General features: G+C 39.7%; 1 protein-coding gene across 1 annotated transcript in view; it reads right to left on the reverse strand.

The window, feature by feature from the left end:
* The window catches only part of DNAH5 (dynein, axonemal, heavy chain 5), a gene marked incomplete at its 5' end in the record, with an annotated part of 180,665 nt that overhangs the window by 70,072 nt on the left and 90,652 nt on the right, over positions 1-19,941 (reverse strand). Inside the window, 6 exons of the mRNA XM_014543525.1 lie at positions 617-830; positions 1,020-1,142; positions 15,464-15,598; positions 16,816-16,958; positions 18,002-18,203; positions 18,569-18,745. Coding sequence (XP_014399011.1) covers positions 617-830; positions 1,020-1,142; positions 15,464-15,598; positions 16,816-16,958; positions 18,002-18,203; positions 18,569-18,745 — 994 coding nt within the window. The remainder of the gene's footprint in view (positions 1-616; positions 831-1,019; positions 1,143-15,463; positions 15,599-16,815; positions 16,959-18,001; positions 18,204-18,568; positions 18,746-19,941) is intronic.

Raw genomic sequence — 19,941 nt, forward strand, 5'->3', positions numbered from 1 at the left:
ATGGTGCTAAGTTGACATTTTGGTCTGCCAGAAATTAATTAGGGTAATCCTTAGGAGTTTTTTCTCAGTATCAGGTTCAGAAATACTAAATTAATACTTAAGACAAATGACATAACTTACACTCTTTTTCTGCAAAGAATAATTCCAAAATTGGTTATAAATCATTTTTATTACTCAGTTAAATAATTATGATTATCTATTGGGCTTGTTTCTTCAATAAAATTATTCCTGAAATACTACATATGTAATCAATCAATGATTTATTACTCTATAAATTATTCGGAAGATGAGACTATAATTAATCTCAGTGCAAAATTATTTCTGTGCAAAATTATTTCTTTGGCCAGAATCATTATACGGGTTGGTTGAAGTACCAGCTATATAAACCTTTGGCTTGATATTGTATCAATCCAGACTTCAAATTTGTGTGTCCATGAAGAAATGATCGCATTATATAAGTCCTTATATAAACAAAATACAGTACTAGAGATTGATAAGGGGAACAGATTAAGGAGCCACCCAGTGCTCCCTCTGTGTTGACCTCTATCAATATATTTCTCATTGGAACACAAGGAATTGCTCTTCCCTCCCCAAGCCCCATCAACACTCATCTTACCAAAGATCTTGTCCATGGAAGCATCCGAGGGCAACGTGCAGTTAAATATAGAGAACTGCCTCTTGAGTCTTTGGGGTATATCATTGCGTCCACCCCCCGGATGGATCATGGCTGCCAAAAGCTGAATGTCCACAATGCTGGTAAACTCCCCAGGCTTCTCTAGGTTATAAAAACCACTCTGTTCCATCAGCTGCCGTACTATCTCGTTAGTAACCTAGGAAAGACAACTTTCAGACTGAAAATGTCACTCCTTTATATGCTGGAACCTAACTTCTTGAATGCTTCAAATCAATGCACTTGATGGGAATTCAGGAATTATATGTTGGAAAATCAGAAAAATACTGATTCATCAAGAATAAGTCCATGTTGAATTAAAGAAAGTGCACAATAAGACTCGACATACCTGGTCTCCCCACTCATTGATAATTGGCATATTCACATCATCGATAAAAACAGTCATCTTCTTTCCTGCAGGAGGGCCATATGTTGTACCCATGCGTTTATCCACATAACTCTCTACTGTCCTCTGTTAAACAAGAAAGCCAACAGAGTGTAGTGAAATATATCCAATGATTCAGTTAAAATAAAAGTGAAAATATCCCCTAAAACATGGTCAATTACTTTAAAAATTTAGGGACACTTGAATTGACAGGAATTACTCAGAAAAACAACCCAAACTCCCCTTAAATCTGGAATGCAGGGTGCAAAGTGCCCAAATTATCTTGATAGTGTTTACAACCTTTGAAAACATGATTTATTTTAGGAGTAAATAAAATTCTAATCCATGTAAATTTTTAATGGGATGGGACTCTTCAGGCCATGTCTACAAATTTACTTTTGTCTCATTATGCCTATGTTGCTGACACTTTAACCTCCACCCCCATTTTTCAAAGAGTCCAGCCTTTATAATGAGGGACAAAGGTCTTAGGACTGGGCTCTGAGCTGCTCAGCCTGCTGTAGGCTGAAGACGGCTCTCCCTCCACGAGGAGGCTGCCACCTGGCTCCTGTGGCCTGACGCCATCCAGACTCACTGCTCTGGGGCAGATTCACTCTGCATCACTTCTCATCCCTTGAGACAAAATGAACAGCACCCACCCACGTCTCCTCTCTCATTTCCACCTTTGAGCTTAGGTAGCACAGGAGACTACACTGTGCTCTATAAAAACACTTCCCTAGCAATATGAAAAAGAACCTTAAAACTGATGAAACTACTAATGTAATGTTATGTGTCAATTACACTTCAACTAAAAAAAAACTGGTGGAAGGAGTGTTGAAAGGGGTAAGAGGGACATTGGAGAAGGACCCCAGATTGTTGACTATGATGTTATCATTTCCATGGTAGTACAATGTAGTTTGTAAATTAATCAGTCATTCAAAATGTATGCACTGATTAACCAGAGCTAGCACGGCAAAGAAAACAGAAAGGGCTTTGTGGTTCCCATGCTCTAGCCAGGGGTTGGGAACCTTTTTCCTGCAAGGGCCATTTGGATATTTATAACATCATTCTTGGGTCATACAAAATTATCAACTTAAAAATTAGCCTGCTGTATTTGGTCAGACATTTAATTAACTCAGCCCTAATGCCTTGGCAGGGCCAGACCAAATGATTTCATGGGCTTTATACGGCCCGAGAACTGGATGTTCCCCACCCCTGCTTTAGTAAAGATGAAAGATTTATGGGATCTAAAGAGACACCAGAGTATATCCCACGCCTGCTTTAGAAGCTCAATCTTAAAGACCTCATTTCAGTCCTACCACTGTACAGATCCTTGATTTTAAGTCATATTAAAGATAATGCATAAATATAGGAGAAAGTGGAGGTATATTGACATAAAATGCATTCTCCTCCTATCCAAAAAAGCTTTCTCTTATTTCATGATGAGTAATCCAGTAAAAAATGACTTTAATATCCAAGGTACAACCAGAAAATAAGGCCATGATATAAGCAAAAATCTATGCATCTGTCCTTGGAAATGGTCACAGTTTGGTAATTTTAAATTTTAAGTTTCTATCCTCATTTTAACAAATAATAAATAGCAAAAGATATGAATATTTTTCACCTGTTTTATATAGAAAGATATATAAATATATCACAACTCATTCAATTGCGAAACAAATCTCCCATGACAACAGTGCAATGGCAGAAAGAATTTTATATTCCCTGACATAGAAGCAAACTGTTTGAAGTAATGAAGTAGGCTAAATTTAGCTCTGCTTCCCAATGAATTTAAATGCATAAGGCAATTAATAATCTCCCGACACCTCCCTCTGGCACTAGAGCTTTCCAGGCATTCCCAGGTCTATTTGTGAGAACACACAGGCACATAAAGATTTTATGTCTTAAGGGGGCGGCGGGGGGGGGGGGCAGATTTTAAGAGCTAAAAGCCATAGGTGGACTAAGTGAGATAATATGAAGCAATGGCCACATACCTGCACTTTCTGCCCCTTCATTATGACCTTAATTTCTTTGAAATAGCAGGAAATTATTAGTAAGCTATATATATGATAAAAGAGCTAATTTGACAAAAACAAAGTAGGGAGAACAAATAAATAGCTTGTGAACCTGGAGTTGAGACTTCTTTCTGTTTTTAGAATTGCTGCCCATTAAATAGTTACCTAATGAATTCTGAAGTTTGCTGGGACCTCCTGAAGGCCTGAAACACAGTAACTGTGTGTTTCACTCCCCTACACACCTATTTGGGAATGTGTGGGGAAACCACATACTTGGACTGGTATCTCCAACTAGACTTCCCCACTTGGATGACCCATTGCATAACAAAATCAGCATATCTAAACATAAACACCTCTTATTCACCCAAAGTCTGCACCCACTCCTGTGTGCTCATTTCAGGACTAGGCCCCAACTACCTACATGCCCTAGTTCAGTTATTTGTCTTTCTCATGGGGACTAATGTCACAATCACTTAAATTGCCTCCCTAGCCTCCTCCAGTCAGTATGGAAACTTCTTTATAAGTCATACACATGTGTGACTTATAATTTCCTGTATCCCTAAAGAATTACTGATCATTTTTGTAGTAACCTACCACCCACATTCTCCCTGATCTCTCTGACTTCTGTTCCCACCTCTCCCATTGTTTTGGTGATAAAAACCATGGTCTGGTTAATGAAAATAGGTATATTAGTTTACTTAATTACTGCCTGTCTCCTCCACCAGAATGTAAGGAGGTCAGCACCTCGTATCTTTCTCATCGTTGCATCCTCAGTGCCTAGAAGGGTATCTGGCCCAATGTATGTATCAGTCAACATTTGATATATACATAAAGATAAGAAACCTGGAGTCATTTTTAACTTTTTTCTCTCTCTTCCATCCCTCTCCACCAACAATATCCACTCAACCTGTCAGTTCTGCTTTCTAACCACAACTTGAATGCATCTCGGTGCTGTTTCCATTCCCACTTTTATTCTCCTGGTCCCGCCAACCTCCCTCCTGAGGAATTACTGCAGCCACCCCCTCTCCAGTCCCTCTTAGCGCAGCCACATCTCTTCCATCTTGTTCTCCACCTCCACAGGCAGAATGAACTCCCTAAGCGGCAACGTAACCCTAATCAATACTCCAGTGGTTCCCCATTAGTGATTTACAGGGACCTCCATAATGCTCCCTGCTTACCATTCCAGTCTCGTTTATAAATACTCTTCAGTCTCTGTGTTCCAGCCCTTCCAGGTCATGATTCATTCAGATTCATTTAGCAATAAAAACATACCATAGACTGATGCTCATCTCACAGGCTGGTTTAGTGTTCATTATGAGAACCTTATTTACATATTCCTAGAGTAGCCATTTCTGAGCAAGAGAAATCTCTTGGGATAAGCATTAGCCAAACACAACTTCTGAAATACTGATGTAGATGACTGTTCTTCCTTAAAATGTTACTTCTCTCAACCCAGCTATTGATTTTAAAAAAATTGGAACCTGGCCGGTGTGGCTCAGCAGTTGAATACTGAGCCATGAACTAAGAGGTGGTCGGTTTGATTCCCAGTCAGGACACATGCCCTGGTCGCAGGCTCCATCTCCAGTAGGGGGTATGCATGAAGCAGCTGATTAATGTTTCTATCTCTCTATCCCTCTCCCTTCCTCTCTCTCTAAAATCAATAAAAACATATTTTTTAAAATTTTTGAAATCTCTAGCAGGTGCCTGGATTATGGAAAGTTTATACTGTTATCTGAGAATAAACAAAAAAATTTTACTTTGAAATCTGGGAATGGTAATCAGCATGACATCATCTTAAGCAATTTATAGAACCAAACAAAGGACCCCGGTGTTGTTATCTCACACACAGATGGAAAACCAGGGTTATCCCAATTATGACAGTGGTGCTTTAAGAAATAAAAACTAGATGGTTAGGGATCCAGATAGACTTAGGAATGGAGGTGAGGAAAGCTGCCCTTCTCCATTCTAAGCTGGCAGTCCTAAGGGCCGCTGGGGCAATTCAATTTTCTGAATTAATTTCTTAATAGATTATTCAGCCTCTATAATTCCTAAAATTAATATAACAGAAATATTAAATTCCCCCAGGTCATGGTCAATTCTTTCATTACATTGATTTCTGTAATCCCCTAAAGAAACTTGTCCCCTCTTCCTCTGGGCTCTACAGTACTTAGATTACACCATGAGCAGCACTTGTCCCATCAGCTACGCCTGGTTGTGTACATGCCTACTCCTCCAATCTGACAGAGGGAGACGGCTTGCATTGGAAGGGGTACTGGCAGGGTCCCGTACAGCTGAGGAGGTTGTACACTGCCCAGTTCTTGGATTTACCATTCACATGATTGTCTCTGTGAATGGGACATAGCATAAACCTGCATAACCTGCATGGTCTATTCAATAGCTCTCATTAGGTTTAAGTCAGAAAAAAAGGATTCAACTGCTACTTCTCCCACTTATTAACATTGTCAATTGATGTAAGTCACTTAGTATGTCTAAATCACAGCTCAGAAGTGGGACTGTATATAACGATGCATAAATCAAACATATATACATATGTGTATATATGCATGAGTATTATCCACAAATGATATAATATATATGAAAGCACTTAGTGGCCTTAATGCATTATAAAAAAGAGATATTTTAATATTACTGTACGTATCTCTATAGATCAGCACTTGAATCATTTTCCATACATTTTACATCTAATTAAATTGAAATATAAAATACACTTAATTTTAGGCTTCCATTTATCTGCTATTTAGCGAAAATATAAAAATGGAGTGCTGGAAGCTATCCATTATCTACACTATCAGGAAAGTGTAAACAAGGAACCCAGAAGACTGATGGACCTTGAGCTTTGGCAAGGGCTAAAGCTATGCACCGATTATTTAGTTGAGACAATGGTAGCTCAAGCAATTTCCTGATCTACTAGTCTCAAAGTGAATCTTTACTAATATTTACTGACCTTTAAGATAGTCTGTCTGCTACCATAATTGCCTGCCCTTCTAAGGGCAAGATGTGTATCTAAAATTGAATAAAAAGCAAGCATGGCCTTGGCACCAGTGAAGCCCTTGCAGTAGAGTTGGGTTCTCCACCTGGCCCCCTATGATTTCCAAATTCATATTTCTTGTCTAGTGTCATCATTTGTGCATGGCCCTTTTCCAGGTCCTGAACCCTAGCCACACAGGTGGCAGTTGTCGTATCTCTCACAATGGAGAGTTTATTCTCTTTATTAAAAAATCTACTGCCTAGCTTTCTGGTGGTAATGACATCCCCATATTAGCATGCCTCTGGCTAAGGATCTCCTTCATCCCTCTCCAGAAGAGAGAAGACGAAGCACAAGAAGAAGCGCCTGGTACAGAGTCCAATTCCTACTATCTGGATGTTAAATGCCCAGGATGCTGTGAAATCACCACCATCGTTAGCCTTGTACAAATGGTAGTTGCGTGTGTTGGTGCCCCATGGTCCTCTGTCAGCCAAGAGAAGGAAAGGCAAGGTTTCCAGAGGGTGCTCCTTCAGAAGGAAGCAGAAGTCAAAGTGGAGGTGAGTGGGGAACCATCCCAATAAATGCATTTTGGATACAAAATAAATCTACTGCCTATCTAAGATCTTCCCATTTTATTATAATTCATGCGAACCAAATGAAAATAGTCGTACACTAGTCAGAGTTAAAATGTACAATATAAATAGTAAAATGATATCGCAAGCAACATGAAAATACAATAGTGCATAATTACAAGGTAAAAATAAAACAAATGCACTACTAAGTACTGAATCAATTATTTGAATGTCAATGTGGATAAAGACAAGCCATTAGAAGGAAGCACAGAGGTGAGCTGGGAAAGCACCCTGGAAGGCGTGGGAACTGGGTTTCTCTCTCAGTTTTTGCCACTGACTGTGTGAACTTTCCTCTCCCTCCACCTGAGTGCATTAATATTAACAGTAACACCTGACATTTTTAGGGGACTTTACCACGAAAAAATACTTTCACATAATCTCCCTCTGCAAAACCGTCTTCCAGTTGTGTTTTGATGAGTCAAAAGAATATTCTGCTAATGCAGGGACCCCTGCAGGAAGCAAGGATGAGGCTAGAAGGGGTCACAGGAGCCCAGCTCCAATTCCACCACAGCAAATCCTTGGCTCCTTGTTGTGTAGCTTAGTCTTCTGCCTACAATTGCATTTGAAAACACAGTTCTGAGTCTAGAAAAAAATATGGAATTTCCTTCCCAGCTCTTTGATTCTTATTTTTCTAAAAAACAAAACCTATAAGAGATAAATTCAGAATTTAGAAAATTTTCTTAAGAAACTTTCACTTTCTTCTTATCTTTCTGTATTGCTTAAATTTTGAAAGATATGTATGAATTACTTTCAAAAAAATAGAAAAATACATTAAAACAATATCTGTTTGTGGAATAAATGAGAAGTCTCTTTTAAAAGACCAACTGAATTCTCTCCACCAAAGAATAGGGTGACCATATAATTTTTGCCCAAAGCACACACTTTTGATCGTGACAGGGCAGGCCATTAATTATTTATCTCAGACAATGGAAGTAAACTGGACTGTCCCAGGCAAAAAGGGACATACAGCCAGTCCTTCTACTGATGAAAGATATGAGAGCGATAGCATGGTGAACACAAAGGAAACCCTGTTGAAAATAGACTGTGTGCTATCATGGCAACACAGGATGATTGAACAGGACCATTTTCTCATCTAGAATTTCAACTTGGTTTGGATCCAGATAAGTGGGAGATACTGAAACAAATGCTCGGCTCCATCAGCCCTTGTTCTGCATAAAAGTCTGAAAATTACAGTGAGAATGTTAATTACAGCAGTTTGGCTAATCGAAAGCTTCCTAAAACTAATGACTCTAACTTAATCAAAAGCTTGGATGCTTAGCAGTCAAAACAGGCACTAAACAGAGTATATGATCCTGGGATGTTTCTGAACAGAAAACAAAAGAATTGTTGATACCACCTTCACATTGAAGGACAGGAGGGAATTGGTCTAAAGTAGTTGTGAATCAGAAAATCCTGCTTCATAATTCTTCTAATGATCACACTTCAATATGGTACCATTGTTAGAAGTTTATTATATAGTTTATGAATTTGCATATCAACAAAGGGGTTGCTTTCTAGGTAATACATGCCTTCTTTCCAGAAAATTAATAAATATCTCATGTTAAAGAGACATATGACAAGGTTACAGCTTCAATTCCCAGAGAGCGAGGGCAGCCCAGCTTAGGCTCTCCTGTTGCTTCTTCTATGCTAAGCCCTTTCTTGTTTTACTGTCCTCAGCTTTAATAAATGTTCCCTCATAGTTACTTGGACTCGTATTGTGAAACTGTTCCTGAACAAAGAAAAGAACTCACACACTACAAGCCAGCCTAGGCAGACCTGCCAAGGGCCAGCCAAATCTCCTTTCCAGTAACATCATCACAACAGTGTGAAATGGTATTCCTTTGATTGAAGGCTAGCAGTATTGAAAATGCCACCTCTAAAAGAGGCGCATTACATAGCTGGCAGTCTTATTTAGAAACTTAATCAGTGGTATTAGTTTATTGGCATTCTGCAGTCACCAATTACATTAAGTGAGAAAATGCCATGATTTAGCTATGCTCTTAATATTTTTCATTGCTCTTTGATATTTTCATTCTGACAACTAAAGAACAACAAAGTTAATCAAAAGCAAACTTCTTGGGATTTGGATTCTCCTAAAAACTTCCCTTCCATTTTTAATGTATAAAATGTGTCCTTTTATTAATGCACTAGAGGCCTGATGCACGAAATTCATGCAAGAGTAGGCCTTCGCAGCCATAGCTGCCTGGATCCCTCCCTCGCAGCCGCAGCCGCAGTGGCTGCCTCGATTCCTGTGGCTGCACCCCCAGCTTCGTCCCGGAAGGATGAAGATATGAGGGGTTATTTAAGAATAATTGAAGCATGAAATGACACTTTGGATTTCCTCCCATTTCAATAGGGTCTTAGATGACTTAGGAACAGGAGAAAACAACCAACCAGCCACTGCAAACCCAGGTCATTCTTGGCAGCTTCATTGACAAAAGCAATGCAAGTTCGGGGTGGGGGGTGGGGGGTTTCCTGTGACTCTTCAATGATATGATAGGGTAGCATCCTTAGTATAAAAGCCTACGATTTTATTCCTTGTTGCAATTGATAATGGGAGCTATTGCGAAATGTTAAGCCAGGGAACAACAGATAAAAGTGACAATATATGAACCGGAGATTAGAAGGAGAATAAAAGGTAGACTGTAAAAGAATTAGACTTGAACAAAGACCAGCTGGGGATTCCTTCATGCTGCTCCCCTGGTGTGGAATCAAGAAGTGGATTATGTAGATGCAGACAGGGAGAATGAAGAAAAAGGAAAGGATGTGACAAGTATTTCCTTAGATACATTAGCTGCCCTTGATTCAAAAGAGATCCATCAAAGATGCCTCCAATGGATCCAGCCTAAAGGCTAGAATAATGGTAACACCCACAGAAAAGCAGACAGTGAAACTTGAGGGTCCTAATGATTTTATTTGATTTTTTTTGAAATCTCTAGCAAGCGCCTGGATTATGGAAAGTTTATACTGTTCTCTGAGAATAAACAAAAAAATTTTACTTTGAAATCTGGAAATCTCTAGCAGGTGCCTGGATTATGGAAAGTTTATACTGTTATCTGAGAATAAACAAAAAAATTTTACTTTGAAATCTGGGAATGGTAATCAGCATGACATCATCTTAAGCAATTTATAGAACCAAACAAAGGACCCCGGTGTTGTTATCTCACACACAGATGGAAAACCAGGGTTATCCCAATTATGACAGTGGTGCTTTAAGAAATAAAAACTAGATGGTTAGGGATCCAGATAGACTTAGGAATGGAGGTGAGGAAAGCTGCCCTTCTCCGTTCTAAGCTGGCATTCCTAAGGGCCACTGGGGTAATTCAATTTTCTGAATTAATTTCTTAATAGATTATTCAGCCTCTATAATTCCTAAAATTAATATAACAGAAATATTAAATTCCCCCAGGTCATGGTCAATTCTTTCATTACATTGATTTCTGTAATCCCCTAAAGAAACTTGTCCCCTCTTCCTCTGGGCTCTACAGTACTTAGATTACACCATGAGCAGCACTTGTCCCATCAGCTACGCCTGGTTGTGTACATGCCTACTCCTCCAATCTGACAGAGGGAGACGGCTTGCATTGGAAGGGGTACTGGCAGGGTCCCGTACAGCTGAGGAGGTTGTACACTGCCCAGTTCTTGGATTTACCATTCACATGATTGTCTCTGTGAATGGGACATAGCATAAACCTGCATAACCTGCATGGTCTATTCAATAGCTCTCATTAGGTTTAAGTCAGAAAAAAAGGATTCAACTGCTACTTCTCCCACTTATTAACATTGTCAATTGATGTAAGTCACTTAGTATGTCTAAATCACAGCTCAGAAGTGGGACTGTATATAACGATGCATAAATCAAACATATATACATATGTGTATATATGCATGAGTATTATCCACAAATGATATAATATATATGAAAGCACTTAGTGGCCTTAATGCATTATAAAAAAGAGATATTTTAATATTACTGTACGTATCTCTATAGATCAGCACTTGAATCATTTTCCATACATTTTACATCTAATTAAATTGAAATATAAAATACACTTAATTTTAGGCTTCCATTTATCTGCTATTTAGCGAAAATATAAAAATGGAGTGCTGGAAGCTATCCATTATCTACACTATCAGGAAAGTGTAAACAAGGAACCCAGAAGACTGATGGACCTTGAGCTTTGGCAAGGGCTAAAGCTATGCACCGATTATTTAGTTGAGACAATGGTAGCTCAAGCAATTTCCTGATCTACTAGTCTCAAAGTGAATCTTTACTAATATTTACTGACCTTTAAGATAGTCTGTCTGCTACCATAATTGCCTGCCCTTCTAAGGGCAAGATGTGTATCTAAAATTGAATAAAAAGCAAGCATGGCCTTGGCACCAGTGAAGCCCTTGCAGTAGAGTTGGGTTCTCCACCTGGCCCCCTATGATTTCCAAATTCATATTTCTTGTCTAGTGTCATCATTTGTGCATGGCCCTTTTCCAGGTCCTGAACCCTAGCCACACAGGTGGCAGTTGTCGTATCTCTCACAATGGAGAGTTTATTCTCTTTATTAAAAAATCTACTGCCTAGCTTTCTGGTGGTAATGACATCCCCATATTAGCATGCCTCTGGCTAAGGATCTCCTTCATCCCTCTCCAGAAGAGAGAAGACGAAGCACAAGAAGAAGCGCCTGGTACAGAGTCCAATTCCTACTATCTGGATGTTAAATGCCCAGGATGCTGTGAAATCACCACCATCGTTAGCCTTGTACAAATGGTAGTTGCGTGTGTTGGTGCCCCATGGTCCTCTGTCAGCCAAGAGAAGGAAAGGCAAGGTTTCCAGAGGGTGCTCCTTCAGAAGGAAGCAGAAGTCAAAGTGGAGGTGAGTGGGGAACCATCCCAATAAATGCATTTTGGATACAAAATAAATCTACTGCCTATCTAAGATCTTCCCATTTTATTATAATTCATGCGAACCAAATGAAAATAGTCGTACACTAGTCAGAGTTAAAATGTACAATATAAATAGTAAAATGATATCGCAAGCAACATGAAAATACAATAGTGCATAATTACAAGGTAAAAATAAAACAAATGCACTACTAAGTACTGAATCAATTATTTGAATGTCAATGTGGATAAAGACAAGCCATTAGAAGGAAGCACAGAGGTGAGCTGGGAAAGCACCCTGGAAGGCGTGGGAACTGGGTTTCTCTCTCAGTTTTTGCCACTGACTGTGTGAACTTTCCTCTCCCTCCACCTGAGTGCATTAATATTAACAGTAACACCTGACATTTTTAGGGGACTTTACCACGAAAAAATACTTTCACATAATCTCCCTCTGCAAAACCGTCTTCCAGTTGTGTTTTGATGAGTCAAAAGAATATTCTGCTAATGCAGGGACCCCTGCAGGAAGCAAGGATGAGGCTAGAAGGGGTCACAGGAGCCCAGCTCCAATTCCACCACAGCAAATCCTTGGCTCCTTGTTGTGTAGCTTAGTCTTCTGCCTACAATTGCATTTGAAAACACAGTTCTGAGTCTAGAAAAAAATATGGAATTTCCTTCCCAGCTCTTTGATTCTTATTTTTCTAAAAAACAAAACCTATAAGAGATAAATTCAGAATTTAGAAAATTTTCTTAAGAAACTTTCACTTTCTTCTTATCTTTCTGTATTGCTTAAATTTTGAAAGATATGTATGAATTACTTTCAAAAAAATAGAAAAATACATTAAAACAATATCTGTTTGTGGAATAAATGAGAAGTCTCTTTTAAAAGACCAACTGAATTCTCTCCACCAAAGAATAGGGTGACCATATAATTTTTGCCCAAAGCACACACTTTTGATCGTGACAGGGCAGGCCATTAATTATTTATCTCAGACAATGGAAGTAAACTGGACTGTCCCAGGCAAAAAGGGACATACAGCCAGTCCTTCTACTGATGAAAGATATGAGAGCGATAGCATGGTGAACACAAAGGAAACCCTGTTGAAAATAGACTGTGTGCTATCATGGCAACACAGGATGATTGAACAGGACCATTTTCTCATCTAGAATTTCAACTTGGTTTGGATCCAGATAAGTGGGAGATACTGAAACAAATGCTCGGCTCCATCAGCCCTTGTTCTGCATAAAAGGCTAAAAATTACAGTGAGAATGTTAATTACAGCAGTTTGGCTAATCGAAAGCTTCCTAAAACTAATGACTCTAACTTAATCAAAAGCTTGGATGCTTAGCAGTCAAAACAGGCACTAAACAGAGTATATGATCCTGGGATGTTTCTGAACAGAAAACAAAAGAATTGTTGATACCACCTTCACATTGAAGGACAGGAGGGAATTGGTCTAAAGTAGTTGTGAATCAGAAAATCCTGCTTCATAATTCTTCTAATGATCACACTTCAATATGGTACCATTGTTAGAAGTTTATTATATAGTTTATGAATTTGCATATCAACAAAGGGGTTGCTTTCTAGGTAATACATGCCTTCTTTCCAGAAAATTAATAAATATCTCATGTTAAAGAGACATATGACAAGGTTACAGCTTCAATTCCCAGAGAGCGAGGGCAGCCCAGCTTAGGCTCTCCTGTTGCTTCTTCTATGCTAAGCCCTTTCTTGTTTTACTGTCCTCAGCTTTAATAAATGTTCCCTCATAGTTACTTGGACTCGTATTGTGAAACTGTTCCTGAACAAAGAAAAGAACTCACACACTACAAGCCAGCCTAGGCAGACCTGCCAAGGGCCAGCCAAATCTCCTTTCCAGTAACATCATCACAACAGTGTGAAATGGTATTCCTTTGATTGAAGGCTAGCAGTATTGAAAATGCCACCTCTAAAAGAGGCGCATTACATAGCTGGCAGTCTTATTTAGAAACTTAATCAGTGGTATTAGTTTATTGGCATTCTGCAGTCACCAATTACATTAAGTGAGAAAATGCCATGATTTAGCTATGCTCTTAATATTTTTCATTGCTCTTTGATATTTTCATTCTGACAACTAAAGAACAACAAAGTTAATCAAAAGCAAACTTCTTGGGATTTGGATTCTCCTAAAAACTTCCCTTCCATTTTCAATGTATAAAATGTGTCCTTTTATTAATGCACTAGAGGCCCGATGCACGAAATTCGTGCAAGAGTAGGCCTTCGCAGCCATAGCTGCCTGGATCCCTCCCTCGCAGCCGCAGCCGCAGTGGCTGCCTCGATTCCTGTGGCTGCACCCCCAGCTTCGTCCCGGAAGGATGAAGATATGAGGGGTTATTTAAGAATAATTGAAGCATGAAATGACACTTTGGATTTCCTCCCATTTCAATAGGGTCTTAGATGACTTAGGAACAGGAGAAAACAACCAACCAGCCACTGCAAACCCAGGTCATTCTTGGCAGCTTCATTGACAAAAGCAATGCAAGTTCGGGGTGGGGGGTGGGGGGTTTCCTGTGACTCTTCAATGATATGATAGGGTAGCATCCTTAGTATAAAAGCCTACGATTTTATTCCTTGTTGCAATTGATAATGGGAGCTATTGCGAAATGTTAAGCCAGGGAACAACAGATAAAAGTGACAATATATGAACCGGAGATTAGAAGGAGAATAAAAGGTAGACTGTAAAAGAATTAGACTTGAACAAAGACCAGCTGGGGATTCCTTCATGCTGCTCCCCTGGTGTGGAATCAAGAAGTGGATTATGTAGATGCAGACAGGGAGAATGAAGAAAAAGGAAAGGATGTGACAAGTATTTCCTTAGATACATTAGCTGCCCTTGATTCAAAAGAGATCCATCAAAGATGCCTCCAATGGATCCAGCCTAAAGGCTAGAATAATGGTAACACCCACAGAAAAGCAGACAGTGAAACTTGAGGGTCCTAATGATTTTATTTGATTTGTGACTATAGCTTTAGAAAATCATCTTTTTCTCCCTCTCTCCACCTTATGGACCTAGACTTTCTTCCAATAATCATTAACCCCTGAGGTAGCTGAAGACAAAAGCCTTGTGACCTGACTAATGGTTACAAGGTCTGGATCTCTGTTAGACTTAAGACAACATCTTGGCCTAAGTTATGTTTCAGCTCCTGAGTCCTAGGGTGGAATGGCCCCTAGCTACTTTTCCATGAAACCAGACAGAGGGAGGCCAGGGCAGACCTCAGAGCTGCCCTCCAGAGCTGAAGAAATGAGGTATCACCCTTACCTCACCTCCGGCCACTCAGTTTCTAACACAACGCAGAACCCCTACCTCACCCACCGTATCTTGCGACTTGGCCCTATGTAGTCTGTAATGTACAGGTCATCAGGGAGTCGGGTCTTTAAGAGCACAAGCTCGCCCCCACTCTGGACTGGGCAATCTTACAGTAATGAACTACTTCCTTTCTTCACTGCAAACTCCTGCTCGCGCATTTCTTTGGGCCATGCATGCCGGCACAGGGACTCAAAAACTGGGGTTTGATAACAACAATAAGGAGAGGAAGTAGGTTTCGGTGGAGGAATAAATATTTCTTTCAGTCCACTTTAGATTTTGCAGGCTTTCCTACATAGACATTTTAAACAGGATCAAGGTCTTCGATACCTTATGTTTTTCGTTTTTCGTTTCTCCATCATTTAAGATGTTTATATGTTTTAATCTAATTAGGGAGAAATTCTACTGCAGTTGAGTAAGAGAGATAATGGAAGACATATGTAGGGATCTCTCATGGCTGTGGGGGTGGAGAAACAGCTCAGCAGGCACAGCAGAATGGTAGAGAGATCGGAGCCTCCAGTTTATCACAAACCTGGGCTGCTAAGCAAACCCCAAGAGCCAGTACCTGAAACATGAGTGGGGTGGTTGCAGAAGAAAAGTTCAGACTCTTGGTCATGTGACTTTCAGGATTGTATTTTGACATAAATCCTTTCATTATGACTGTCTTAGCTGTTCCTTGCTCACCGATTAACAGCACAGCCTACAACAGGGGTTGAGAAAGAAATCCAAGAAATACAATAAGATGATTGTCATGGGCTGAACTGGCAGTGCCCACCCCCACCCCCGAATTCATACTTTGAAGCTCTGGCCCCTAGTACCTCAGAATGTGACTATATATGGAGAAAAGGTCTTTAAAGGGATAATTAAGTTAAAATGGGGCATTAAGGTGAGCCCTACTTCAGTCTAACTGGCATCCGTATAAGAGGAGGACATTTGGATACATAAAGAAACAGCAGGGAAGCTCGCACACAGATAAAGGCAGTGGGAGGACAGTAGGCCATCTGTGAGCCAAGGAGAGAGGCTTCAGAAAGAAAGTTAAACCTGACACATTCATCTTGGACTTCAAGCCTCCAGAACTGTGAGAAAATGCAGTCTGTTATATAAATCACCCAGTCTGTGTGGTTAATCTGAACAACGTAATTCAAAGGCTGGTGGAGAAATTTTAGCCTCAGTGAGGTATGCACTATCTTCCTTTTCCAAGACCCGGAAAATGGTCAGGATCAGAAGACAGACACACAGTTGGGTGATCATCGTAGCTTTGAGAGCTGAGAGTATGTTTCCATGCAGCTGTCCTATGGAGAAGAACGTAGAGAGATGCAAGCCAGCGTGCATGGACGCCCACTGTAAGGCAGCTACTGGGCTGGGTAAGAACGCTGTGTGTGAGACCCCGATCTGGCCGTGGATGACACCAGTTCAATGGGGGAGCCAGACATCAAAACAAAAATCAACTGGACATGAAAAGTGCCACCACAGAGGCGTATGGACCAATGTGGATGTAAAGAGAAAGAACAAACTCCTTCCCTTTCAGTAGTGAGCATTTGAATATTTTTAGAATTGATAAACTTGTGTGGAGTAGTGTCAAATGATAGGATCATATATGTGGCCACAACTGTCATGACTTTCTTTGTCCACCATGAATACAGGTAATTTAGAGTATCTTGTTTAAGCCACCCAGCTCTTAGGTCAGCCCTAGCAAAGTAATACAATAATCCAAAGACATGGATTTCTCTTTGAAAAACAAGTCAAAATTCACCTTCTCTCATAAGAAATAATTAATTATGAATGAGAGCTATTCAATGCTAATATTGTTATTGGAGAATAATAAAAGAAGCATACTAATCGGGGTAACATTTAGATTCGTGTTCTCAAATGACATTTTTAAATATGCGATTTTTAATAAAAGTTAAAGAGCCATACCTTGCCCTGTTTAGCGATGGTTTTAATTAGGAAGTCCGTCCTCACATTGTCCACATTCGGCACCAGGATGGAGCCATATTCTGGGGTGGTGTCAGGTGGGTACTCATATTCCTCGGTACAGGTGTTCCAGTGCATCCATTTACCTGAGGTAAACAGAACATTCACCTCACCATAGTCACTCCTATTAATAATTTAACTGACTGTAATGAGCAGACATCCTTGACATTTCATAAAGCATCTTCCAAAAACTCCCCATAAAATAAAGATCATTACAATCTGAGAGATCTAAGTACTATTCAAGTATGTGTTAGCTGAGTCAGAATTTCCCGAGGAGCTATTCCAAATTCATACTACTAAGAAATATTTCAAAGAATCCTGAAATTTTCTTTTAAATATGTAGGTTTTCAATAACATAAAGTCTGTATAAACATACAGAACACTGTGACAGTGGTATGTACATAAAATCATTTTTAAATGTTTAACCTCACAAACTTGTTCATTACTCACTTAATTGTAAGACAAAAAATATAAGCCCCTAGGATGCCATATATAAATATTGCATATATATATAAATATTGCGAGGCCTGGTGCACGAAATCTGTGCACTGGAGGGGGGGGGCATCCCTCAGCCTGGCCTGCACCCTCTCGCAGTCCGGGAGCCTTCCTCGGGCCTAAGCCTGCACTCACCAGCCATGAGCCTGGCTCAGGGTTTCTGGCTGAGCACACTCACCACCAGAGGACAGCTCCTGCATTGAGCATCTGCCCCCTGGTGGTCAGTGCATGTCATAGCAACTGGTCATTCTCCAGTTTGGTCGATTTGCATATAAGCCTTTTATTATAAAGGATATGTATGTACTTTATATATATGTATGCACATATAAATACTTAAAGTATAGGTATAGATATAGATGTATAGGTACACACATATTTGGTGAAAATATACTTCACACTTTGTAATTTTTATATAAATTACTGATTGTATCATGAATAGCTAATATGGAACTGATTTGGGGGGGTTTAATTTTGTTTTTAATTCATTAAAAATTCAGTACACGATATTTGAAAAAGAAACAATTAGCTTCCTTCACACATGAGAATTTCCATTTTAATTTTACATGCAAGAGTTTCACCATATATATAAAACTGTTCTCGTGGGCTACACATAAATGGAAGTGAGCATCCTCACCATCAGATGTGACGTAATAGTCAAACATGGTGTCGTTGGTCCCGGATACAGGCGGCAGGTCCAAGGCCAGTGCTTCCTGAGACCACAGCCAGTGCTCCAGCCGGCGCCGACCCCCCAGCTCCAGCAGGGCCCCCATGCTCCACATCAGGGAGAAGACATACAGCCTTCCCAGGTGCCCTGGCGTGACCTCCACACCCTGTTCCTGAACCGAAAGAACAAAATGTAATTACGTAACTCTCAAACCAAAACTTTGCTTTGATGTTGTAAGGAAAATAGCCAAGATATAAAAGGGTCAACAAGAACAAGAACAAGGGAAAGATGAGTAAGACTAGGAAACCAGTGCAACACTGATCTAAAGGAAAACCAACCAAGCTGGTTTGCAAACCTGCAACTAAATTACAAAACCACGGCTTGCTTTATGGGGAAAAAAAAAGAAAAAAATGCAGGTCCATGTTTGAAACATCTCCTCTCCCCACTGCTCTAACAAAAGCAATTTCAAATATTGCCCTCTGCACAGTATGACTCCGCCAATGAGAGAGAAATTCTCCAGAAAACCGAGCCACTTACCTTCGGAGGGATCAGACCTTGCAGCATGTTAATGCTCTGCATGATGACAAAGGCCTCGAGCATCTCCATCTTGTGTTCTAAGTTCTGAATACTGAAGCGATACAGGGCGGGGAAAGATTTGGTGTACAGCTGCCGAAGGATTTCAGCTTCTTGAGGTGAGCGTTTTTTAAGAAAGCCCTGTCCGTGTACAAATTAATGCATGAATTAGATTCATTAGCACACCAGCGACATGGTCATGGTGAAACAAAAGCTTTTAAAATATCGATTAATAACAATATCTAATGATTATACCACACTTATGATGGGCCAGGCCTTGCTATAAATTCCTTCATGTATTAACTCATTAAATGCTCAAAACAATTCTATGAAGTAAGAATTATTATTATCCTTCTTTTACATATGAAGAAACTGGAGCCCAGGGAATTTAAGTAACATGCCCAGGATCCCATAGCTGGAAGGTGGCAAGGCCAGAATTCAAACCTGGAATCTGGCTCCAGCGTCCACACAGTCACCTACTTCACTACACATATGCTCAATTCTTAAAGCCAATATGGAGAAAAAAATATTCAGCTCTTGATTAAAATATGCTAGAAAAAAAATAAGGGGGCAATATATGGAAATAATGTTTTAAAACAAAGCAGAATACAAGATCAACAAAGGAAATCCATACCCAGATTTTGCAAACTGGAAAACAAAGATTTTCACCAATAGTTTAATTAATAACCAATGTAGAAAAATATCAAAGAATTCTCAAGAAATTAGAGAATTTAGTCATCTGTGCAACCCAATATTAGGAAAGTACATGTGATTCATAACAAAAATAGCACTTAACACAAAACAGTATTTTCTTAAGGAGAAGAAAGTTCCTTTGGCATGAAGACATCAGCTCATTCTTAAAGACTCCAAACAGAAGCAATATAATGTTGATTCCAAATTACTCATCAACTCATGAAATGAAAACAAGACAGCACTTTTGAGTCGATGGGACCAAAAACATCAACCCCGGGGCCAGGAATCAGCTTGGTTTCCTGTGGCTGAGATTCCCATGAACACCCTCCCCATTGCTCTGCCTTATAACCCCCTCAGCACGGCCTTGCACTGCTCCCGGATTGTTGTGAGTCTTGCTTCTTCCCACTCATTTGTAGGAAGAAACTGCATTCGTTAAAAGCATATAAAAATATTACGTAGGTCTACCATTAATGTAAATGCCCAATTCAGCCTCAACATTGACAAGATATAATAGAAGCTTATTTCATAAATAGCAATATTTATTAGCTAGTAGCATAAAAGTATTTTTAAAGCCTTTGTTAATTGGTAGTATTGGGGGTAAATCGCATAAATACACTTTGACTTGGAGTTTGCTGTACCTGCTG

The sequence above is a fragment of the Myotis brandtii genome, unplaced genomic scaffold (genome assembly GCF_000412655.1).
Source record: "Myotis brandtii unplaced genomic scaffold, ASM41265v1 scaffold328, whole genome shotgun sequence".
Lineage (NCBI taxonomy): Eukaryota > Metazoa > Chordata > Mammalia > Chiroptera > Vespertilionidae > Myotis > Myotis brandtii.